Consider the following 23,711-nt stretch of genomic DNA (forward strand, 5'->3'; position numbering starts at 1 on the left):
AGTTTAATTATTCTTTGGTCACAGAACACACATACATCACCCCCAAAACTAAGCCATAAGTTATTAGTTTATTAACATGTATAAAATGTATTCTAATAATGCTGATAACTATTCTGAGAGAATTAGAAAGGTTTGAGTTTATGAGTATGGCATCATGGTACACAGAAAATGTTTGGATGCTAGTTTTTGGAATATGTCCAGAGCTATAGGTTAAAGACCCATATATGTAATATTTCTCTATTACAATTAGCTACAGTATCTTAACAAACTGTTAATTTAATCATATATGGCACAGTGCTTCAAACATACATACTTCAGACAGTATGTGATCACTCAGTATTTGTTGAATGAATAAAACGAGGGACTACTAAGTACCCAAAATAAGATGGTGAAAACAAGTTATAAGAAGTGTCAATTATTCAGTTAAACAGTAAAGATTATTAAGGATGAATAAACAAAATGTAAAATGCAGCTGTTTCCCAAAGACCTATTACCTACAGACACAGAAAGATTGAAAGTAAAAGGAGTGTGAAAGATACTCACTAAAAAAAAGATAATTATGTTAAGATCAGACAAAATAGACTAAGCAAAATGCATCACTAGGAAAGGAAACCACACATCTTCACCAGGAAGATGTAATCATTCTAAATGTTATCTAATAATGGCATTACAATGTATAAAGCAAAAGTTGACAGAACTACCAGGAGAAATTCACAAGTCAGCCTTTGTAGTAGAACTTTTTCACCTAAGAATCTCTTCAGTGATCAGTATAATCAAGCAGACAAAAAAGGATATAGGAGATTTGAAAAATAAGTTTGATCTAATAGACATATTAAGAACACTAATAACAGGACAGTGTGCATTCTTTTCAAGCAGAGATGGAATATTTTCAAAAACTGATTCAAATGTCAGTCCATAAGCACCTGAAAGGAAATTTCAAAAAATCCATATCTAGGATGTGTTCCTTGAACATGGGTTAATATATAAGACATGTTCTTTGATTCCTAATTAATTTGGAGATTAGAAAATACATCTGTTTAAAATTAAAACCAATAGACCAAAGAAGAAAACATCTTGGAAATTTTTTAAATGATAAGAACTAAATACTATTGGGAATACTTAATATAAGAATTTATGAAATGCAACTAACATGCTGGGGGATTTTGGTGTTTGTTTTTTCAAGGGTGGGATGGCAAAGGCTGAGGAAGACACAGAAGTCAGAAGACCTAGATTTTAGTCCTAATTCTTCCATGTAGCATCTGTGTGACTTTGCTGAAATCAGTTAACACCACTGGGCACATTTCCTTATATGAAAATAGAGGGAAGACCAGATAATCCCTAAGGGCCAGGGACTATAATGTCAGTTAAAATTGTGTGGTTCTGCTCTGAATTACTTCACAAGGTTGCATACCTTTGATGCAGGTCTGATGAATACTAACAAAATATTGATATTTTATCTTGGGACAGAGAGAATCTTTGAAGACCATGAAAACTTGGTTGAAAATCTTCTTAATTGGACAAGAGATAGCCAAAACAAGCTTATATTTATGGAACGTATAGAAAAATATGCACTTTTCAAAAACCCACAGGTGAGACTGAATAACTTACAGAAGCCATGATTTCTAAATGTTCACCTTATTATTCTATTACTTTTAAGTTAATAGAGTTTAAAACAAAAAACTGACAACCACCTGGTTGGAGCATTGTGGTTGCAAAACCTCATGGGAGCATTCACTACTGCTGAAGTGGAAGGTCTGCTGGGGCCCTGGTGTCAGGCCTCAAAGAGGTTACCAGTCTCACAGAGCCAGATGGGGTGAGCCTTTGGGGCATCAGAAGGAACTCCAGGGAGATACCAGGTTTCTCCTCTTTGTAATCCAGAGCTGTTGAACTCAGCTATTTATTTGGTGAGCTTCTCATCTATCAAAGAAAAGTACTTTCATATTTAAGTTCTCTACTTCCTCCATTTATCCAGTTGACACTTTATTTTGATTTTTTTAAAAAATCTCAGTAACCTTGATTATAAATGATTCTACCTTCTAGTTTAAGTTACCTTGATTTATTTGGCATCTTTGCTTATTTCAGAATGTTTAATACTTCCTAACACAAATATTTTATAAAAATCAGTAGGTAAGAGAAAACAACTCCACTATAAAAGGAAGTAATGAAAAATGGTTGCAGTGTTAAAAGTATTAAATAATTATCCTTCAGACAGCTTAATCATGATACATTTTTACCAGATATTTTGGTGAACAGTACACATTTGTGAATATTAATAGATCTTTTTATACGTGATTATGAAAAAGTTTAGAATTAGAATTCAGATTTTAGTTGAGTCAAGCAAATGATATAATGATAGTCTGAGAGAATTGAGAATTTCTTCTCTTAAAGCCAGAACACAAATTAAAATTTTTGTATCTGGATCACTTAAGCTTAGCATATTTTAAGGAAATTTGCCTTACTCTACTAAATTTGTAAACCTTTAAGGTCCTTTCATCAGTTGTTGAAAACATTTGCCATCTGTTACCTGTGATACCACCTCCGGATTTGGGGCAGGGCTGTTTATGGAATAGTTCAAGATATTGGGTAAAATGAGGAGGAGGAAGCATTTTAGCCCTGATGCTCATGCACCAGTTACTTTTCAGAGCAGTATTCCTCTCATTCTATACAAGAAGACACAATTGCGAAATCTCTAGAAGAAATCATATATGCACCTGTTCCAAGGGAATAATAGGGTGGGTTTATTCCTTAACTTTCATTTATTTATTTTTCCAGAATTATCTTCTGGGGAAAAAGGAAACCGCTGAGATGGCAGATAGAAATAAAGAAGTGCTGTTGGAGGTATGACTCTTCACTCCCCTCACCCTCTTTTTTCCTGCACATTAAAATATTAAAATGCTAAGTACCTTTTTTGAAGTTGAGTATATCAATGCTATATATTCATAATTGCACTTGCAACTAGAGAAGCCTATATTCCTCCATATCCTGAGGGGGAGAATTCAACTATGTGACTGTTAGGCCACTGAAGAACCTTTTAAAATCTGTTATTTTGCCAAGTAATATATCAGTGGACTAAAAAGGAGTCATGAGCTGTTAGAAGCAGACAGGTGGGGAAAAAAGGCTAGTCAATGAAGGACATGACTGTGGTGTTTTATCTATTTACCCAAAGAGAAATTTGAATATACTTAGTTATTTACAGAATACTTCAAGCCTTACCTTTATATAATTCAAATAATTTTATAAACCATGATCTTTTAAGATGTACACATATGTACATACATACACACACACGCACACACACACACATACATACGCCCCAATGTTAATAAAATAAATTCAAACATAATTCAGTTTTTTGTTTTTTGGCCTTTGCTGATTTTAGAGAACTAAAATCAAAGAAGTTAGTATATTTAAAAACCAGAATAAACTTAGTTAGCAAAAAGGCAATTAGGAAAATGAAGATCAACACTTACCTTTTCATAGTAATACTAGTTACAATTAGAAATCCTCTTTAGGGCACCTGGGTGGCTCAGTCGGTTAAGCGTCCGACTTCAGCTCAGGTCACAATCTCGCGGTCCGTGAGTTCGAGCCCTGCGTCGGGCTCTGGGCTGATGGCTCAGAGCCTGGAGCCTGCTTCCGATTCTGTGTCTCCCTCTCTCTCTGCCCCTCCCCCGTTCATGCTCTGTCTCTCTCTGTCTCAAAAATAAATAAACGTTAAAAAAAAAATCCTCTTTATAATTCCTGATTTCTCTGTACTTGGAGAATAGAGCAATTAATTTAGGTTCAAAATATTCTATGTTAATATTTAGTGAGGATTTCTATTTTTCTCTTACCAAATACATAACTGATTTTTTAATTACATTTTTATCTAATATAGACATTAGAATTCATAATTTTGAGTTTAAATTGCTTTCAACCTAGTTTTAAATCTTTAGAAAATAAATGACCTCTTTGTTTTAGAATCATATAAATTGATAATTTTTAAATTGTGAATTTTAATTTATCACTTAGCATGTTGCTTTCTTTTAAAATTTAGTTTGACAGCTAATCAAAATGTGTTGTTAATTTTGAGAAAAAATCTAATGCTTATGTTAGCTCTGAGACTTATTAAATTTAGTGTTACAGTGTAAAATGCTGTTTACCGATGCATTTAAATCCTGTTACATGCAACTCAGTTGACAGTTCAGCTTACTTTCTTCAAAACAGTGTTAGGTAGGGACACCTGGGTGGCTCAGTTGGTTGAGCATCTGACTCTTGATTTTTGACTCAGGTCATGATCTCAGAGTCATAGGATGGAGCCCTGAGTCAGGCTCCACCCTGAGCATGGATCCTGCTTAAGATTCTTTCTCTCCCTCTGCCCCTCTCACCTGCACCTGCATACCCATGCTCGCTCGTGTGCGCGCTCTCTCTCTCTAAGTTAAAAAAAAAAGGGGGGGGGGGTGCCTGGGTGGCTCACTTGGTTAATTAAGCATTCAACTTTGGCTCAGGTCATGATCTCATGGACCGTGAGTTTAAGCCCCATGTCAGGCTCTGTGCTGACAGCTTAAAGCCTGGAGCCTGCTTCAGATCCTGTGTTTCCCTCTCTCTCTGCCCCTCCCCCACTCCCACTCTGTCTTTATCTCAAAAATAAACATTTAAAAAAATTTTTTTTTTAAGTGTCAGGTGGAAGTTCATAGGGATAGCCATAGTTGTTTCACAATAAATCTACATGATGTTTAGAATAGGATGTTCTAACTGAGGTAAAATTAGCAATGTGGTTTTACTACAAAGCCATTTTGGTTTATAGTATCATGGATTTTACAGGCTAAACACAGTTTTGTTTTGAGAATCAAAAGATCACATGTCTTTCCAAATCATCTTCTTATTTCAGGAATGTTTTTGTGGAAGTTCTGTAACTGTACCAGAAATTGAAGGAGTCCTGTGGCTGAAAGATGATGGTAAAAAGTCCTGGAAAAAGCGTTATTTTCTCTTGCGAGCATCTGGTATCTACTATGTCCCTAAAGGAAAAGCAAAGGTGTGTCCCTTCTGTTGGCTTTTGAGCTTCCTCATTATGGCAATTGATTTTAACCTGCAGTGAGTATGCTGACAGGGTGAATCCAGGCTCTGATGGTTTCAACTCTTGTAGGACACACAGGATACTGCTTTGTTTATTGATCTGTTATAAACAAAAAGACCCCTGAAAGTGGTCACACTTTGGTCATTCATTGGGACCATCTCAATCATCTTGTCACATTTGAAATCATACTGTTATTTAGTATTTTTGGAACTTCTGTCAGAGTAGGTTTTGCTTGTTACTGTTTGGGGAGAATAGAATTTTGGGATTATAGGCATTTCAGCCTCACTGGGATAATATGCTCCTGCTGAGGGCCCGTTTGGTAGCTGTCACTTCTCTGCTTACTAGGGACCAGCACTGTTTTAAACTCTTCACAGCATCATCTTATCCAGTCTTAACCACCATCCTAAGAGGTATATTTTGTTGCCTCTATTTAAGGTGAGGAAACGCTGACTTAAGAATCATTGTACTTGAGATATGCATTACAAGCACTGAACTACACGATTCTTTTTTTCCAGAGCTCTGTTATACTATGTTGTATTTAATATACTATATTATATTTAAAGTCTCTTTAAAATGCCACCCTTTCCAAGTAAGTGTGTTCATTGTGAATGGCAGGCAGTAAGTGAAATGGACTGCCTTTTTGTTGCATTATGGATAAAAGAAGGAACATTTATAGAGAGAATCTCACTGTCTTGTTATCTACAAAATATCACTATTTCCACGAAGCAAAGTTTTTATTCTCCACTAGAAACTGTTAACCAAGTATGATATTTGCTTCTTTATATATTATTGTTCATTCAGTCTTTTGGGTGTTTTTATCTTAGGTCTCTCGAGAACTGGTGTGCTTTCTCCAACTGGATCATGTCAATGTTTATTATGGACAGGACTATCGGAACAAATACAAAGCACCCACAGATTATTGTCTGGTGCTAAAGGTAAGCATGTTTCTCTTTTTAGGAATTAAAAAAAAAATGTAATGTTTATTCTTGAGAGAGAGAGAGAGCAAGTGAGCGGGGGGAGGGGCAGAGAAAGAGGAGGACACAGGATCCGAAGCAGGCTCCAGACTCTGAGCTGTCAGCACAGAGCCCGACATAGGGCTCAAATTCATGAACCGCGAGATCATGACCTGAGCTGAGGTTGAATGTTTAACCAACTGATGCACCCAGGCACCCCTCTTTTTAGGAATTTTAATTGATGTTAGACATAGAACTAGTTATTGGACATTTTAGAATAGTTTATATCTCTATTAAGTATACTATTTTTGCCTTCTCTTGAAGTTTTGAAGAGAATAGTGAAGGATGGTAAGGAAAAGAAGTATATGCTTAAACCACAGCTGACTACTAACTCAATAGCCCTAATTAGATTGATGTTGCTAAGAAATGGATACTGTATAAGCTTTGGGTCAGAATATACAAAATATTTAACTTTTAAATTTGAGATTTTTATCTAAAAGCAGGCTAATTTTAGGAAACTTAGATCAAAGCCAAAAGTGGGAAATAGGTATTTTGTGTTTTAGTTCTTTTCCTGTATTTACCCAGCAGAACCATCAGGGGGCAGTGTGCCCAATTTCAAAGTGGACTGGCTCATATCTGGTCCAGAAATGATTTTTGTCACTTTTTCCAGCAAACCATAACCCTGCTAGCCAATGCATATATTATGACCCATCTGAGCTGTTTTTAGTGAGTTTCTTCCCTCTTTTATCCAAACTTTTGAGCTTCTCACACTGACCATAACTGTGCTTTTGAGAACTGATATTTTTAGTGCATTTTTAGTAACCTTTGGAACACTGATAAAGAAAACATTTAAAAATTCAAGATAGGGGCACCTGGGTAGCTCAGTTGGTTAAACATCCAACTTCAGCTCAGGTCATGATCTCATAGCTCGTGGGTTCAAGCCCCAGGTCGGGCTCTGTGCTGACAGCTCAGAGCCTGGAGCCTACTTCAGATTTTGTGTCTCCCTCTCTCTCTGCCCCTCCCCTGCTCGCACTCTGTGTGTGTGTGTCTCTCTCTCAAATATAAATAAACATTTAAAAAAGTAAAAATAAAAGTTCAAGATAATTATGGAGAGGACTTAAGTTTTCCTCATTGGTTCCATCTTAGTTACCTCTTGGGTAACTACTTATGTCTACATGTTTATATCATTGATTTTTCTTTTCTCTGAGAATTGTCAGTTGAGTTTGGGGGTAGAGTTTTCATGGCTTTGGTAAAATTAACTGTATTGTAATGGTACCCCTTTATTAAATAATCCTTTCCTGGAGAATACCACTGTATCATTTAGGTTATAGCAACAAAGAATTTTTTAAAAGTCATTACAAAGTAGCTCAATCCAGTAGTTTTCAAAATAAAGTCCAAGTTCCCTGGGAGTCCCTGAAACTCTGTCAAGGGGCCTGTGGTGTCAAAATTACTATTCCGGTAATGCTGAGATGTTATTTGTCTTTTACACTCTCATTCTCTCACAAATGTATTGTGGAGTTTTCTAAGAGATTACATGACATGTGATGATAATTTTGCTGTCTTAGGTAATGGAACATATATTTGTATACTTTTGTATTTTAATTTTTCTCAGTTTTAATTTCTTATAAGGTAAGTATCAATAGACATAACCCATATAAGTGAAAGTTATTTAGGGGTCTCATAACATGAAGATAGTAAGAGTTGCCTTACTCCTTGAAATATTTCAAGGAGTCAGGGTTTTAAGAACCGAAATTTCTTCCTTCTTTCCCTATTCCATCTTCTGCCTTATCAGCTTATCCTCAGGCTGGCTTACTTCACAGGTACAGATGACCACTGTAGTTCTAGGCATCACCTGGATGATGGATCCATGATGCAGTGGATCTAGAAAAATCCAGCAGCAGAAGAGGGACTATTACTCCCTGTATTTGTCTAAGAGTGAGGAAATATTTCCCAGGAGCTACCAACAGTCCTTCTCTTGAGAATCATTGGCCTGAGGACATGCGTACCTTTTTTTTAAAATTATTTTTTAAATTGAAGCACAATTATCAGATGGTGTTTTAATACTTTCAGGTGTACAATATAATTCAATAATTTATACATTTCTTCTTGCTCATTAAGAAGAATGTACTCTTAATCCCCTTTATTTCTCCTGTCCCCCCACCCATGCCCCCTTAACCACCAGTTCTGTGTATTTAAGAGTCTGTTTTTGTCTTTTTTTCTTTGTTCATTTGTTTCTTAAATTTCACATATGAGTGAAATCCTGTGCTGTTTGTCTTTCTCTGACTTATTTCACTTAGCACTATACTCTCTATGTTCATCCATGTTGCAAATGGCAAGATCTCATTATTTTATGGCTGAGGAATACTCCTCTGTGTGTGTGTGTGTGTGTGTGTGTGTGTGTGTACACACACCATGTCTTATTTATCCATTCATCTATCAGTGGACATTTGGGTTGCTTCCATAATTTGGCTATTGTATATATTGTTACAGTAAACATAAGGGTGCATGTATTTTTTTGAATTAGTGTTTTTGTTTTCTTTGGGTAAATACCCAGTAGCAAAATTACTATATCATATGGTAATTCTATTTTTAATTTTGAGGGGAAATTCCATACTGTTTTCCATAGTGGCTGCACCAGTTTGCATTCCCACCAACAGTGCACAAACGTTCCTTTTTCTCTGTATCCTAACACTGGCTATATCATATGTTTTCGATTTTAGCCATTCTCACAGTTGTAAAGTGATATCTCATTATGGTTTTGATTTGCGTTTCCCTGATGATGAGTGATGTTGAGCATCTTCTGTGTCTGTTGGCCATATGTATGTCTTATTTGGGAAAATTCTGTTCAGATCCTCTGCTCATTTTTTGATCAGATTATTTGTCTTTTTGGGTATTGAGTTGTGTAAATTCTTTATATACTTTGGATATTAACCCCTTATTTGACACATCATTGGCAAATATCGTCTCCCCTTTGTAGGTTGTCCTTTTGTTGATGATTTCCTTTGCTGTGCAGAAGCTTTTTATATTGGTGTGGTCCCAATAGTTTGTGTTTTTTTATAATTTTTTTTAACATTTATTCATTTTGTGGGGTAGGGGCAGAGAGAGAGGGAGACAGAATTAGAAGCAGGCTCCAGGCTCTGAGCTGTCAGCACAGAGCCTGACATGGGGCTCGAGCTCACAAGCTGTGAGATCATGACCTGAGCTGAAGATGGATGCTTAACCGACTAGCCACAAGGGTTTATTTTTTTTCTTTTATTTTCCTTGCCTGAAGAGACATACTCATAAATATGTTGCTAGAGCTGATGTCCAAGAGATTACTGCCTGTGTTTTCTTTTAGGAGTTTTATGGTTTTCAGGTCTCACATTTAGGTCTTTAATCCATTTTGAGTTTATTATTGTGTATGGTGTAAGAAAGTGGCCCAGTTTCATTCTTTTACATGTAGCTGTTCAGTTTTCCCATCACCATTTGTTGAAAAGACTGTCTTTTCCCCATTGTATATTCTTGCCTCTTTTGGCATAGATTAATTAACCATATAAGCATGGGTTTCTTTCTGAATTTTATATTCTGTTCCATTGATCTATGTGTCCTTTATTTGTGCCAGTAATACATTACTACAGGTTTGTAGTATATCTTCAAATCTGAGATTATGATACTTCCAGCTTCATTGTTCTTTTTCAAGATTGCTTTGGCTATTTTTGGTCTTCTGTGGTTTCATACAAATTTTAGTATTATTTGTTCTAGTTACATGAAAAATGCTGTTAGTATTTTGATAGCAATTGCATTAAAGCTATAGGTTGCTTTGGGTAATACGGGCGTTGTAAGATTTGTTCTCCCAATCCATGAGATTGGACTGTCTTCCCATTTCTTTGTGTCATCTTCCATTTCTTTATCAGTGTTTTATAGTTCTCGTAGTACAGGTCTTTCCTTGGTTATGTTAATTCCATTATTTTTTGGCTTAGCCTAATCAGAATGCACACCCTAAGATGAGGGATTGACACACTTCCAAACAAAATTGAGGCTCTTTCAGAAAAGAAGTAGGGGAGAAGAGATAGCTGTGAGGAAGGCAACAAACAGTGTCTCTTACAGCCAAAATTAATTATGACCACTATTATTTTAATCCCTTTTGCAGCTCACAGAATTCTTAGGTCAGGAATATTTTTGCTCAGAGGAGTTGTTCGTTAGCTTATATAGTAATTTATGTACTTCATATTTGCTTTTAGTGAAGTAGGTTAAGCTGAATTCATATATTTATATTGCCTACCTATTTATATCTAAAAATGTTCAGTGTACTGAAACCATACCACTAGGCACAAATAGTAGTAAAAATAATGGCTGTCATTTATCGAAGAACTCTAGGGTAGCAGACACTGCGCTAGAAGCACTGCATGACAGTGTCACACAGATCTGTTCTAGAGTCCCCATTTTTCAGATATGGAAACTGAGGTTTAGAGGGATCAATGTTCTTGAGACGACACAACTGTTAGTATTTAAGACCTGCCTTTTTTTCCTGCAAAGTCTGTACTAGATTTTGCCTATGTAAGTATTTTTATTCTTGGGCATATGAGTTCTAACAAACCCAAAAATGCTGCCACACAGGATCTACACAAATGTAAATATTTATAGGGTCTGATTCTACTTATCACCTTTGGGCTATAATGACTGAGTCAGTTCTTCCAGTAAAATGCAGGATACAGGAAATATAATACACACTTGTAGAAAGTAATAAAGCACATTGTTTAGTAACTAGTTTATTTTTTTATTTTTTTAATGTTCATTTATTTTTAAGAGAGAAAGACACAGAGTATGAGCAGGGAGGGGCAGAGAGGGAGACACAGAATCCAAGGCAGGCTCCAGCCTCCAAGCTGTCAGCACAGAGCCAGATATGGGGCTCAAACCCACGAAACATGAGATTATGACCTGAGCAGAAGTCCAACACTTAACTGAATGAGCCACCCAGGCGCCCCTTAGTAATTAGGTTTTGTTTTTTTTTTTAATTTTTTTCTTTTAATGTTTATTTATTTTTGAGAGAGACAGAGACAGAATGCAAGTGGGTTGGGGCAGAGAGATGGGGAGGCACAGAATCTGAAGGAGGCTCCAGGCTCCGAGCTGTCAGCACAGAGCCTGATGCGGGGCTCGAACTCACAAGCTGTGAGATCATGACGTGAGCTGAAGTCGGACGCTCAACCAACTGAGCTACCCAGGCGCCCCAGCAATTAGTTTTTTTAAAGGTATTAATAAAAATTATGGGAAGAGTTTACTCATGAAATATGACAATGAGGGAATAAATAGGACATACGTTATCTATTATCTGAAAGAGCTCCGTACATGTTGGATACATGTGTATGCGTGTATATACGTTAAAGGAAACTTACATTTCTAAAATACATATACCATGGTAATTGTTGGAATATAGCTCATCTTACCCAGGTCTAAATGTTTATTCCTAAAGAAATGAGGCAAAGTAATTTATTTTAGTATGTTAGGTAAGAAGGAAAAAATGGTTAATATTTAGAGGTGGAATATGAAAATGAACTTCAAACACCATTATTAAAAGAAAGATGTTATATGATAATGGTGGAAGTAGTAGGATTGAGTGTTATGTATTTTGTTTTTTAACTTCTTACATGTTAGTGAGAGAATTTTCAAGCCTATTTGTGTTTCCAAAGTAATAAATGGGTAGTATATATTCAGTGGTTTTCCTTTGGCACTTGGACTGTGATTTTAGAGCATTACTTTTACTTAGTTTTAAGAATTACCTGTCTCGGGGCACCTGGGTGGCTCAGTCGGTTAAGCATCCAACTGGCTCAGGTCATGATCTCGCAGTTTGTGAGTTCCAGCCTTGTGTCGGGCTCTGCTGACAGCTTGGAGCCTGCTTCAGATTCTGTGTCTCCCTCTCTCTGACCCTCCCCCATTCATTTCTGTCTCTCTTAAAAATAAATAATCATAAAAAAAAAAAAAAAAAGAATTACCTATCTCAATCGAATTTTTGGCATAAACAGAGAAAATTAATCTGATAGTACAATAGTAATCCGGAATTTCCTACTGTATTCTTAAATATTTTTATTTAATTCTCACATTTTTCCTTTGTTTTTTTAAGTGTATTCATTTTTATTTTGAGAGAGAGAGACAGCAGGGGAGGGGCAGAGCGAGAGGGAGAGAGAGAATCCCAAGCAAATTCCATGCTCTTAGCACAGAGCTCAGTGCAGGTCTCAAACCCACGAACTGTGAGATCATGACGTGAGCTGAAATCAAAAGCTGGAAGCTTAATGGACTGAGCCACCCAGGCACCCCTCAGATTTTTTTCCTTTATGAGAGAATGCAAACTTTCCAAATCCACATCGTTTTAAAGATGAAATTATAAAATAGCTGTTAATTTGTTTAGGGGAACAATTTGATTATATATATATTTTTTTTTTCTTTGCAATCTTTAAGAATCTAAATGTTAATAAGCTTTTGGTTTTTGACAAAGAATGTTTCCTCCACACTTGCTCCTAGCTCTTGTGTGATGTTTACAGTGGTGGAATGATAATGGGGGAAAAAGAGGAGAGAGGCATCATTTTTTGGAAGAAGATATCACCACAAATAAGACAGAAGTATGACATTATAATTAAAGGTACAGGCCCTGGAATGGATGGCATGGTTTCAAATCCTAGTTCTTTCACTAATAAGCATGAATATGTGAGCAATTTGGAATACTGAGCCTCAGTTTCTCTTCATTTGGTGAAGATAGTAATATGTAACTCATCAGGTTTTCCTGAGGAGGGAATGCACTAATTAATATATGTGACATATTTAGCATATTGCCCAGTATGTACTAAGTGCTCAATAAATGCCACTTTATATCTCTACACCCAACATAGGGCTCAAGAGCCCCATGACTCCTGATCAAGAGTCCCATGCTCTATCAGCTGACCCACCCGGGCACCCCAATAAATGCCAGTTTTAAGAAAATAATATTTTGGTGGAACAGGCAACTGCCTGAGGTATTATTGCGGAGCCTGGGTGACCGTAATGAAGGCTATAGAAGGATTGTCTCTATTACGTGGAAGGTAAAAAAGAGAAGTTATGAGGTCCAAAAATGAACTTTAAACTAGCAGGTAATCTGCAGATACTCAAATAATCATATCCATAGTATTCTTCAGGGTGTTATATGGATTCCCAGGTTAGAGAAATGAGAGGATGGAGGATTGTTTCTCTTTGATTTTCTCTGATATTTTATTGATAAAAATACTCCCTTAATGTAGAGAATGAGTAGAACACAAACGCTCAGGCAGGGCCACTGCTGCAGTTGAATGCCCATGCGTGGTAGGTAGCCCTGCTCTCGGGAAATGGAAGGAATCAGTCAAGAATGGTTTGTGAATCACCATAGAGGGGGTGGTGGCAAAAGCTGAGTGCCACCTTGTAGACCTTTGTTCAGATGTCCACACTGTGTCCTGTAGGCAGTGCCTGAGTGAAGCAGGAGATGGAGAACAGCTACTCTTCAAGAGCTAGCTGGCAATACTGAAAAAAGCTCTTTTTCAGTCATCCCATTTTATCTTTTTTTTTTTTGTTAATGTTCATTTTTGAGAAACAGAGACAGAGTGAGGGAGGAAGGGCAGAGAGAGAGGGAGACACAGAATCCAAAGCAGGTTCCAGGCTCTTGAGCTGTAAGCACCGAGCCCCATGTGGGGCTCAAATTCATGAACTGTGAGATCATGACCTGAGCTGAAGTTGGACGTCTAACCGACTGAGCCACCTAAGCGCCCCATCCCATTTTATCTTCTGCATGAACTGTGACTTCTTCTGTTTTGCTCACAGTATATCCCAACACCTACTTAAAGATTTGGCTAACAGTTCTTAATATTTCTGTTACATGAATGAATGACATAGAATTCTTCTTTCTTATATGGAAAATACATCTCCTCTACCTGTCCTCCTTTACTTTTTCAAGATTGCTATGGTGGTTTATTATAATGTAATTTAATAAGGATGAGGAAATATATGCCAAGAGAAGGCCGTGGAACCTATAGAATTAGGAGAGAAAACTGTTAAGTATTGTTTTGCTAACCTCTTTTTGCTGAGGACTTATTGTTTAAAACTTTGACTATAGCCTTTAGTAACTAAATTGGTTTTGGTATTAAATGTTTTATTATAGGAGCTGAGCTTTCTAAAGCAATGCATAGAATAAAATAAATGGATTTAAATTTCTTACACTGTAGACCAGAGAGATGGATCTTTTTTTTCTTTTGAGAGAGAGAGAGGAAGAGAGAGACTGATGTGCATGGGGGGACGGGCAAAGGGAGAAAGAGAATCCCTAGCGGAGAGTCCTTTGTGGGGGCTTGATCCCACAACCGTGAAATCATGACCTGAGCCAAAATTTACAGTCAGATGCTCAACCAACTTATTTTATTGATCTCATGGATTCCCACAACAAATGTGGTTAGAGAATCTTTAAAGCCTCTCATAATTGAACATAATCGTAAATATTTCCCCAGGTAAAATATAGCCATTTCAAAGTTTTTTTCAGAATAACTGAAAAAAGAAGTAATAAATTAACAACCATTACATCCAGAACCAAGTGTGATTTGGGGCTTTTCTTTCCAGGTTGTGGCCCAGTAGAGTTAAAATACCTTCAGCCCATTCTAGCACTTGCATTGTGTAGTTGGTCTGGTCAGTCATCTCCCATCCTAGCTGCCGCTGAAAAGTACATTGGATTGTGAAAACTCATTCTGATGATGCAGTTGAAAGGCTGCTCATTCCTTGGAGGGTACGTGCTGTGGGTAGAAGGGGTGCAGAGCAGTGCTCAGTCCACAAAGGGGGCACCACTGCACCAGGTGTCAGCACCCACTTCTGTCTTAGGTGCTGTGTCCTGCACTTCACCCACTCCACCCATTGGTTCACCTCCACAGAAGCTCTAGAAGCTTTACCAAAGATGCTCTCATTTGGAGTCTTCTGAACTCATGATTCCAATGGGTTCAAAGTGAAATCAGAATTTTCCCTTTCATAGTCTTACAGATGAAGAGTTATATTGATTTGTTAACCTTGATGGCCTCTGTTTCTCTGAAATACAGAAGGTATTTGGGAATTAGCCATGACATGAAGGTATTTTTTACCTTGCATATATCTTGACCTAAAATTTAACATAAGTTTCTTTGTAGTTTATTTTGTAAAAATTCTTATGGGCCATTTTATTTGGCCTTATGCCCACATAAGAGGTTTAAATTATTTTTGGCCATTACTCTAATGGCCTATAACTTGTCAGGGTATGTTTCAGCTTTGATAGAGTTTTTCTTTAGTTCTCCAGGGGACTGAATTAGACTTTGCCTTTAATATTGCAGCACCCACAGATCCAGAAGAAATCTCAGTATATCAAGTACCTTTGTTGTGATGATGTGAGGACCCTGCATCAGTGGGTTAATGGTATTCGCATTGCAAAGGTAGGGTGTTTTGTTTTTGTTTTGTTTTGTTTTTGTTTTGATGATAGAATATGATGAGATGTTTCATGTGGTTTTGATTGTCATGACAATTCTAATCGTTTCATGTTTATGATTTTGTCAGTGTTTTCTGAGTTTTATGTTTGAAATGTCTTCTTTCCTTGGTGAGGAGATAGACATTTAACAGTTGGTATCCATGAAATCATACTGCTGGTAAAAGTGTAGCATCAGAGTGATTTATTTTGGCTCTGGAGAACACATTACATGATTGTCCTGTAGCAGAGTTTAGCCTAAGTCAAAGAAAGTTTTTGAGAATTAAATTGCTTCAAGGTGGTAGTAGGGGGATGAATAAGCAGGACACCAGATTTTTAGGTCAGTGAAAATACTCATACTCTGTGTAATACTGTAATGGTGAATACATGTCTTTATACATTTCTTCAAACCCCATAGCATGTACAACACCAAGAGTGAACCTAAGGTAAACTATGGACTTTGGTTATAAGGTATTAATATAGATTCATTGATGGAAACAAATGCACCCTCTGGTGGAGAATGTTGATAAAAGAGAGATTGTGCATGGGTAGTAGCAGGGACATATGTGAAATTTCTGTACCTTCCTCTCAATTTTGTTGTGAATCTAAAACTCTTTAAAAAAAGGAAGTTCTTGAAAAAAATTTTAAGGACATCTTGAAGAAGATTATACATAATACATGAAGGAATAATTTTGCCCATTAAGTAAAATAAAATTTATTATAGCTATAAAATCAGAGTTGCCTTAGGAATAACAAAAAAAATCTTTATTTGATAAGGAATATGAATGAAGTGTTAATTTATTGATATCTTTATTAAAATGAAAAATAAGAGTAGATTATAATTTACTGGTAATAAAATAACTTTTGAAGTATTTATAGCTATTAATTTTAATGCAAACTATGAATCAGTAAACAGAAATGCATCCCGTCTTACCTCACCCATCTGTATCATACCCAGTAAAGTTCACGTCACCATTTACTGCCTTCTGTTTAGTATGGGAAACAGCTCTACATGAACTATCAAGAAGCCTTGAAGAGGACAGAGTCGGCTTATGATTGGACTTCCTTATCCAGCTCCAGCATTAAATCAGGATCCAGTTCTTCGAGCATCCCAGGTAGTTTGAAACACTGAAAGCACTATTTACTGCCAATATGAAGATATCTGCATGAACTGATGGCAGACCTGGTTATTTCAGCATGGTTGTTAAAAGCAGAGCTATATCTAATGTCTAAATTATAAAATAAATTTTTTGGTGATTAGAGGGGACAATATCATGGGCTAGATCACAAATGTATTTGAAATGGAACAGCAGTATAGAGTTGTAAATTCAGGAGTGTTGTTATATATTTGTAAAGTTTATTTAAAACTCAGTCATAGTAGGGCACCTGGGTGGCTCCATCAGTTAAGTGACTCTTAGATCTCAGCTCAAGCCATGACTTCATGGTTTCGTAGTTAAAGCCCCACATCGGGCTCCATGCTGACAGTGTGGAGCCTGTTTGGGATTCTCTCTCTTCCTCTTTCTGCCCCACCCCCTATGCTCAAGTAAATAAATGGGAGAAAAAAAAATCATACTGCCAAAAAACAACTGTTGATTCATACTCAGGGGTAGAAAAGTTCCTTGGAGAAAGTCTCCATACTGAGAATCCATGATGAAATTGCCCTCCTTCCCCAGAGGATTCCTGACATTTCAACAGAGTGGAAATAACTAGAATTAGTTCAATATCACAGTTAAGGAGGCTGTTTAAGTCATCAAACTTAACTAAAGTTTTCACAGAAAATCAGTGATACTCAAAAGGTACTTATTTTCAGATTCCCACATCCTTAAAGTATGCAGTGATCACACCTAAAAATGCTTCTTTCCCTTCAAAATATTTCATGAATATGAGTAACTATGTCCTCTAAAAGCAGAATGTTTTTGTTTGTACTTACATATTATGAAAGAAATAATGACTTTAAGAGGTATTTGAAAAAAAAAAACCTCTCATTATTTATTAGTACAACATATGAATTAATCTTTTACTGTGTTTTTACCAGGCTATGTGTATATGCTTTAAGAAAATTCTACTTTTCAGAATCTGTTTTACTTTAGGATAAAATAAAAACATGGACTTTTATTTTATGTACTTAAAATAAAATTTTAAGTTTATTTATTTATTTTGAGAGAAACAGACACAGTGCAAGTAGGAGGGAGGGAGAGGGAGACAAAGAATCCCAAGCAGGCTCCATGCTGCCAAGTGCAGAGCCTTTTGTGGGAGTAAACTCACGAAACTGGGAGATAGTGACCTGAGCCAAAACCTAGTGTCAGACGCTTAACCCACCTACTTGCCCCAAAATACAGGCTTTTTAAAAAAGAAGTATTTGACTAAAAAGTTGTATGACTTTATTTCATCTCTAAGAAACAAAATGAGAATGTGTATACATACATATATTTCCTAGTACTGTCCACAGAGAGGGCTAGGAGTGGTGACACCCCAGTGGCAGTGAAAATACAGAGAGCCTAGATCTTGGTTTTCTAATTCCATTTTCCAGAACAAAAGAACTAGGGCTCTTTGGCAGATGGCTGATTCTAGGGCTGTGGCAGAGAATAAGAGGAGCCTGGAGCAGCTTGTAATGAAGGAAGTGCTCAAAAAACACAGTGATTAGTCTGTGCGAAGGGACACAGGAGCCACCTGAGAGAGTGTCCAGGGACCAAAGCTGTAACAGTTGGAACAACAAAATAACATAAGATCATAACCCAAATTATAAAATAAACAGCCATCAGTCCACATGGATATAAATTCTTGAATAAATAAATGGGGAAGAGACAGATCTTCTGGATGGAAGAGTTCTAAGTGGTTTGTGCAGACACTCTTCCCTCAAGGAGATGGAGCTTAATTCCCCCCTTAAGTGTGGGTTGGCAGAGTGACTTGCTTGCCAAGAGGATGGTTAGGTGTGGGGGAAGGGGAGTAACTGTACAGTGCAGCAACCTGACAAAAATTAGCTCAGCCAAGTTGTCAACGTCAGTGTCTTCAGTAATATGTCCTGTTGATAGCATGTACCCTTTACATAATGTGATGAAATTGGCACTTTGCCTCTCTTGGTCTTCTTCCCCAAATTTCATAACTCAATCTAATCAAGAGAAAAACATCAGACAAAATAATAATTGAGAGACATTCTCTAAAATACGTGACCTGTTACTCCTCAAAACTGTCAAAGTCATCAAAAACGAAGGAAGTCTGAGAAACTGTCATAGGAGACATGACAACTAACTAGAAGTGAAGTCCAAAAAAAGCTTGTGGAGTTAACAGTGATGTATCCGTGTTGGTTCCTTTATTGTGGCAAATGTACCAGGGTAATGTAGCAACTTAATAATGAGGTAAATTGGGTGCTAGGTGTGCAGGAACTCTGCTAGCTTTGCAACTCTTCTATAAATCTAAAACTCTTGTAAAAATGTTTATTAAAAAGGGAAGACACTTTTGAGACAATGGATTGAGAAAGACAAGGTAAGAATATGTCACAAGTAAGATTTTAGAAAAAGAAATTCAGGGAAAGATTGAGAAAACAGACGCCATAATGTATTTTTTTAAATTTATATAGCATTAATGCGGGTTCTTCCACACATTTTATGACATGGTGTGGTGCCTTTTCCTAGTCCAGCATCATCCCTTCTTATACAGTGTGTTAAGTATTATGCAGCCTTGTAAATATAAATTGCAAAATCATGTGCATTCATGCTGAAGAGAGCTCAAGGATTCACATATTCCAGCCTCTTATCTTACAGGCTGTTGTCCTGAATAGCAGTTAAATAGGGACATACACTAGTGAAGTTGCAACTTTTTAAAAAATATTCAGCAATTACACAAGAAACAAGTGTTGTTGAAGTTATGGAGAAAAAGGAACACTTGTGCATTGTTGGTGGGAATGCAAATCGGTGCATCCACTGTGGAAAATAGTATGGAAGTTCCTCAAAAAATTAAAAATAGAACCAGGAATCACACTACTGGATATTTACCCAAAGAATGCAAAAACACTAGTTCAAAAGGATATATGCACCCCTATATTTATGGCAGCATTATTTACAATAACCAAACGGTGGAAGCAGCCCAAAAGTCCATTGGTAGATGAATGGATAAAGAAGATGTGGTATACACACGCACACACACGCACACATAATGGAATATTATTTGGTCATAAAAAATGAAATCTTGCCATTTGGAAGAACAAGGATGCAGCATGAGAACATTAGGCTAAGCGAAATAAGCCAGAGAAAGACAAATACCATATGATTTCACTCATGTGGAATTTAAGAGACAAAACAAACGAACAGGAAAAAAGAGACTCAAACTAAGAAACAGACTCTTAACTATAGAGAACAAACCTGCTGGTTACCAGAGAGGAGGGGTGGGGGAGCGGGGGATGGGTGAAATAGGTGATGGGGATTAGAGAGTACACTTACCATGATGAGCACTCAGTAATGGGTAGAATTGTTGAATCACTATACTGGACACCTAAAACTAATATAACACTGTATGTTAATATACTGGAATTAAAATTAAAAGCTTAAAAAACACTCAGCAATTAGATGGTGGAGAAAGAAGAAAACAGAGTAGGTTTTATCTCATAGCTTATATTTTTGCCTTGAGGATATGTCCTGACTTTATCCATAGGAGTTTGTGGCTGTCATCTGTGTACTTCTTTGGCTACCTTGGCTGGACTTGATTAATAAAGCAATCTGATAATAACCCCCCCTTCACCAAGTATTGGATGGGACTACTTTAACACCTGAATCTCCATCATTGAGCTAGGTGCTTCCTTCTGCATGGTTATCTTGCCTGACTTGGGGTCCAGTGACTTAATCTCCCCAGTTCCCTGGATGTCAGATTGCAGTGTACCCTTCACCATACCCAGCTCCCTCGAAGAGGTGTTCTTGCCTTACCAGGAGGCCAGGCTGCAGTGTGGCTAGCTGCCTTGTGGTGCCAATACCTGAATCCCTAGAAAACACTTCTCACACAGGTGTAGTTCTAAGTACTAGTCACTGCAGGCAAAAAAGGAAGTAGTCTTCATGTATGATCTGAAGTTGTGAGTGAGAACTCTCTAGGATGGTCTGAAGCAGGGGTGTATACAAAGATTGAGTCTTGGTGTAATGAAGATGTGATTGGAAAAAAAAATTCAACTCCTCTATTGGTAGTTTACTGATTCTCTTAATTGCTAGGAGTTCTTACAAGAAGTTTTCAGGATACCAGTAATGTTACACGAACCTTTCATTGTAACGGTCAGCCTGTCATGGTGAACTATTTAAAAAGAATCAAGATTTCCTATTAGCCCTAAGATAAAAATTTTCTAGTGGAAGGTCCAGACAGTGTTTATATGAAATGAGTTTGAGTAAAAGTAACTTGTTGCACTGTGGCGTAGCATCTTGTCTTGTGTAAAAGAGCTCTCTAAGTGTGCACATTCACATTGTCACAACAATGACTTATTTAATCCTATTTTTGAAAATCTATTTTAAAGAGTCTCAGTCAAACCATTCGAACCAGTCTGACAGTGGAGTGTCTGACACTCAGCCAGCAGGACATGTCCGCTCCCAGAGCATTGTGAGCTCCATCTTCTCTGAAGCCTGGAAACGGGGCACTCAGTTAGAAGAGTCCAGCAAGGTAGGTAACACACTTGTGTTCATTGATAGGAAGAAATCTGTTTGACGTTTCATGGGTTTGTTTGTTGCTCTTTTATTCCTTGGTTAGGACTCTCTGGGCCCTATTTCAGTATTCTTACTTTGACTTCTCCTCAAAAATGAGTATCTGTCACTTGACTCTAATGCCCTAAGATCTCAAACTAGCAGTTTAACGACTTTATCAGTGGCTCACATTTTTAAGAAATAACAATTTCTTCTTTTTCACCCTTAATCAGTTTGGATGGAGTAACGCCATTTAGTGCCAGTGCCCTAATTTTGTTCCAGAGAAGCTGCTTATGGTGCATTATTTGTTATTAATTTAATTTAGACTCACTCCTTTGTCGTCTTTTCCTTTATGCTTTTTTGGCATTTCTCTGCACATTGATGAATTCTCTCAAATTTTAGTATATGTGGAAGACTAAATTCAGATGAATCCCCTTAAAATTTTGGATCCCTGAGCTTTGTATGGTAGTTTTTTCAATGACACTGAAGGACGAGTATGATTATTGCAAGACTATTCAGAAATACAGAGGTTCTTTAGCCCAAGTAGAAGACATCATATCACACTACCTGTGAAGTTCTGTGGGCAGTGTTGTGTCCCAGCTGTCCTTGCCCTCTGAGCAGGCAGGAGTCCACACCATCACCGAAGGACCAGTGGCACACCTGGCCTGACTGTTGTGTTTTTACCCAATAATCATTGTGGTTTTTCTTGTTGTTGTTGTTGTTGTTGTTGTTGTTTTGGTCTGAATCACTTTACACAAGTGTGTTCACCAATGTGAATTAAACAGATATTTTCCCTTAATTTATCCAGTTATTTATTTATGTGGTTGATAAACTGGCCCTCAGGAAGAGGCATTAGTAGGCTGTTAGTAGTAGGCTCTTAGAGGCATTAGTGGTAGTGTGGGGATGGAACACTTTGTCTTAGAAATAAATATTTGAGAATTGGTTCTAATGACCTAAATTCTCAAAACACTGCCAGTTTGTTTAACTCCCATGTCAGGGGTTCATACTTTTAAGAAATTATGGTCTGCCTTTCCCCACTTAATCAATTTGGGTGGAACAGCCCTATCTGGTACTAATAATTTTATATATGTAGAAAAGCAGATTTATACAATTCAGGTATCTAAAGAAAAGTCTTCTCCCTTACTAAATTTTTAATGGTGTTCTCCATGTGCATTTGAAATGAAAGGCCAAGGAAAACAAAGGTCCAAATGCTGTGTGATGAAGCAGCATAGTTCGCCTTAGTAGTTTCAGGAGCGTGCACCCTGCTGTGTAGGGGTTCTAACCTGTTTGTCTTGACCCCCCACCCCTGTGTTTCTTCTGTTACCTCAGCCTCAGGTGCCAAATGAGAAGGCCAGCACAGCTAAGGTCTGCACCCCTGCAGCAGCCAAGACAGGGTCAAGTTAAGGTCAGGGACTGTTCCTTGGAAACACATTAACCTGGGTGACTCCTGTAACCAAATCTCCCAAACTAATGCTTTTATTTTGTGCAGTTTTTAAAGAAACATGTGAGTGTCCTAATGGGCATTAGAATTCAGCCTTCTAGTTTACTAACCTAAGCATTTTTGACGCTAATTAGATGTCATTCATAATTTGGAAACAAATGATTTATATTGGATATTCACAGTTTGTTCAAAGAACCTAAAAGATGTACCCAAACTTAATAAACCAAGGGTCCTTCTTTTGCTCTTTTCAAAAGTACTTGAACCACATTCTTGTGTGAGTTGGCTCCGTGAAATGGATGACCAAATGTGGTAATTCAGGCAATGCCAGAGATGCCCAGATGGGCTGGTCAGCAGGTTGTTGGCAAACTCTCATTCCCATTTCTTGATATATCTTCTTTACTCTAGTTTTCGAAGGTTTCCTCTCATTTTCTCCTGGCTTTTTCTGTGATGGTATTTTAATGATCTTTTGCTGTAATGTTTATGAAGCATTTCTTTATGTATTTTCCAGTAACACAAATGTAAAGAATGCCCCCCCCTTTACCTGCATTGCTGGACTTCTGTGCATGTTGGATGCAAATGTCTCACACGAACACGAGTGTGTGTGTCAAGCGCATTCATTCCTGTGTGACTGTGCACGCCTGCTGAACATTCTCATATTCTCACGTGTCCGCTTGCTAGCATCAAAAAGCCATCCTCATTCCTCAGGAGGCCCTCCACCAGCACTCCTAAACCCAGTTATGGCATCTGCTTGATGTGGATGCAGCCACAGACTGAAAGGTGAACTCGACCCATCACGTCTCCACTTGCCACAGTCCGGGTGGGGTCTGTGCTCGGAGGTCCACCCACGGGGGTGCCCATTCAGGGCAGGTGTGAGAAAGTCAGGGCTCAGAAATCAGGCCGCCCGTCACCCGTCAACAGCTTTTGCAGCAGGACCTTTTTCCTAGATTGTTAGGCAGTCTTGCCGTTTGAGAGTAGTGCTGGGTGATCAAATGCTGTGCCTTGCTGCCCAGGGAGTCCGATTTTCGCCTTTGTGATGTCCCACTGCTGAGTCCTTTCTTGCATGTCCCAGATTCCTTGCTGTTTAGTTTTACGCAAAGCTTACCTCTGTAACTGTTGTGTTTGTTGTGTTTTCTCTCTCCCATCCCACTACCCCTTTTATACTCCTTTT

At 37.6% G+C, this 23,711-nt stretch overlaps 1 protein-coding gene across 8 annotated transcripts in view; it reads left to right on the forward strand.

The window, feature by feature from the left end:
• The window catches only part of RAPH1 (Ras association (RalGDS/AF-6) and pleckstrin homology domains 1), a 107,816-nt gene that overhangs the window by 74,326 nt on the left and 9,779 nt on the right, over positions 1–23,711 (forward strand). For 6 of the 8 annotated variants that reach the window (XM_058708059.1, XM_058708096.1, XM_058708053.1 and 3 more), the window contains 7 exons: positions 1,468–1,589; positions 2,773–2,838; positions 4,868–5,011; positions 5,878–5,988; positions 15,324–15,422; positions 16,446–16,566; positions 20,940–21,082. In XM_058708059.1, the coding sequence (XP_058564042.1) occupies positions 1,468–1,589; positions 2,773–2,838; positions 4,868–5,011; positions 5,878–5,988; positions 15,324–15,422; positions 16,446–16,566; positions 20,940–21,082 (806 nt within the window). Of the gene's footprint in view, positions 1–1,467; positions 1,590–2,772; positions 2,839–4,867; positions 5,012–5,877; positions 5,989–15,323; positions 15,423–16,445; positions 16,567–20,939; positions 21,083–22,431; positions 22,508–23,051; positions 23,708–23,711 lie in introns of those variants that run through there. The other 2 variants (XM_058708103.1, XM_058708113.1) reach the window with 2 other exon arrangements.

Source organism: Neofelis nebulosa, chromosome 2 (genome assembly GCF_028018385.1).
Source record: "Neofelis nebulosa isolate mNeoNeb1 chromosome 2, mNeoNeb1.pri, whole genome shotgun sequence".
Taxonomy (NCBI): domain Eukaryota; kingdom Metazoa; phylum Chordata; class Mammalia; order Carnivora; family Felidae; genus Neofelis; species Neofelis nebulosa.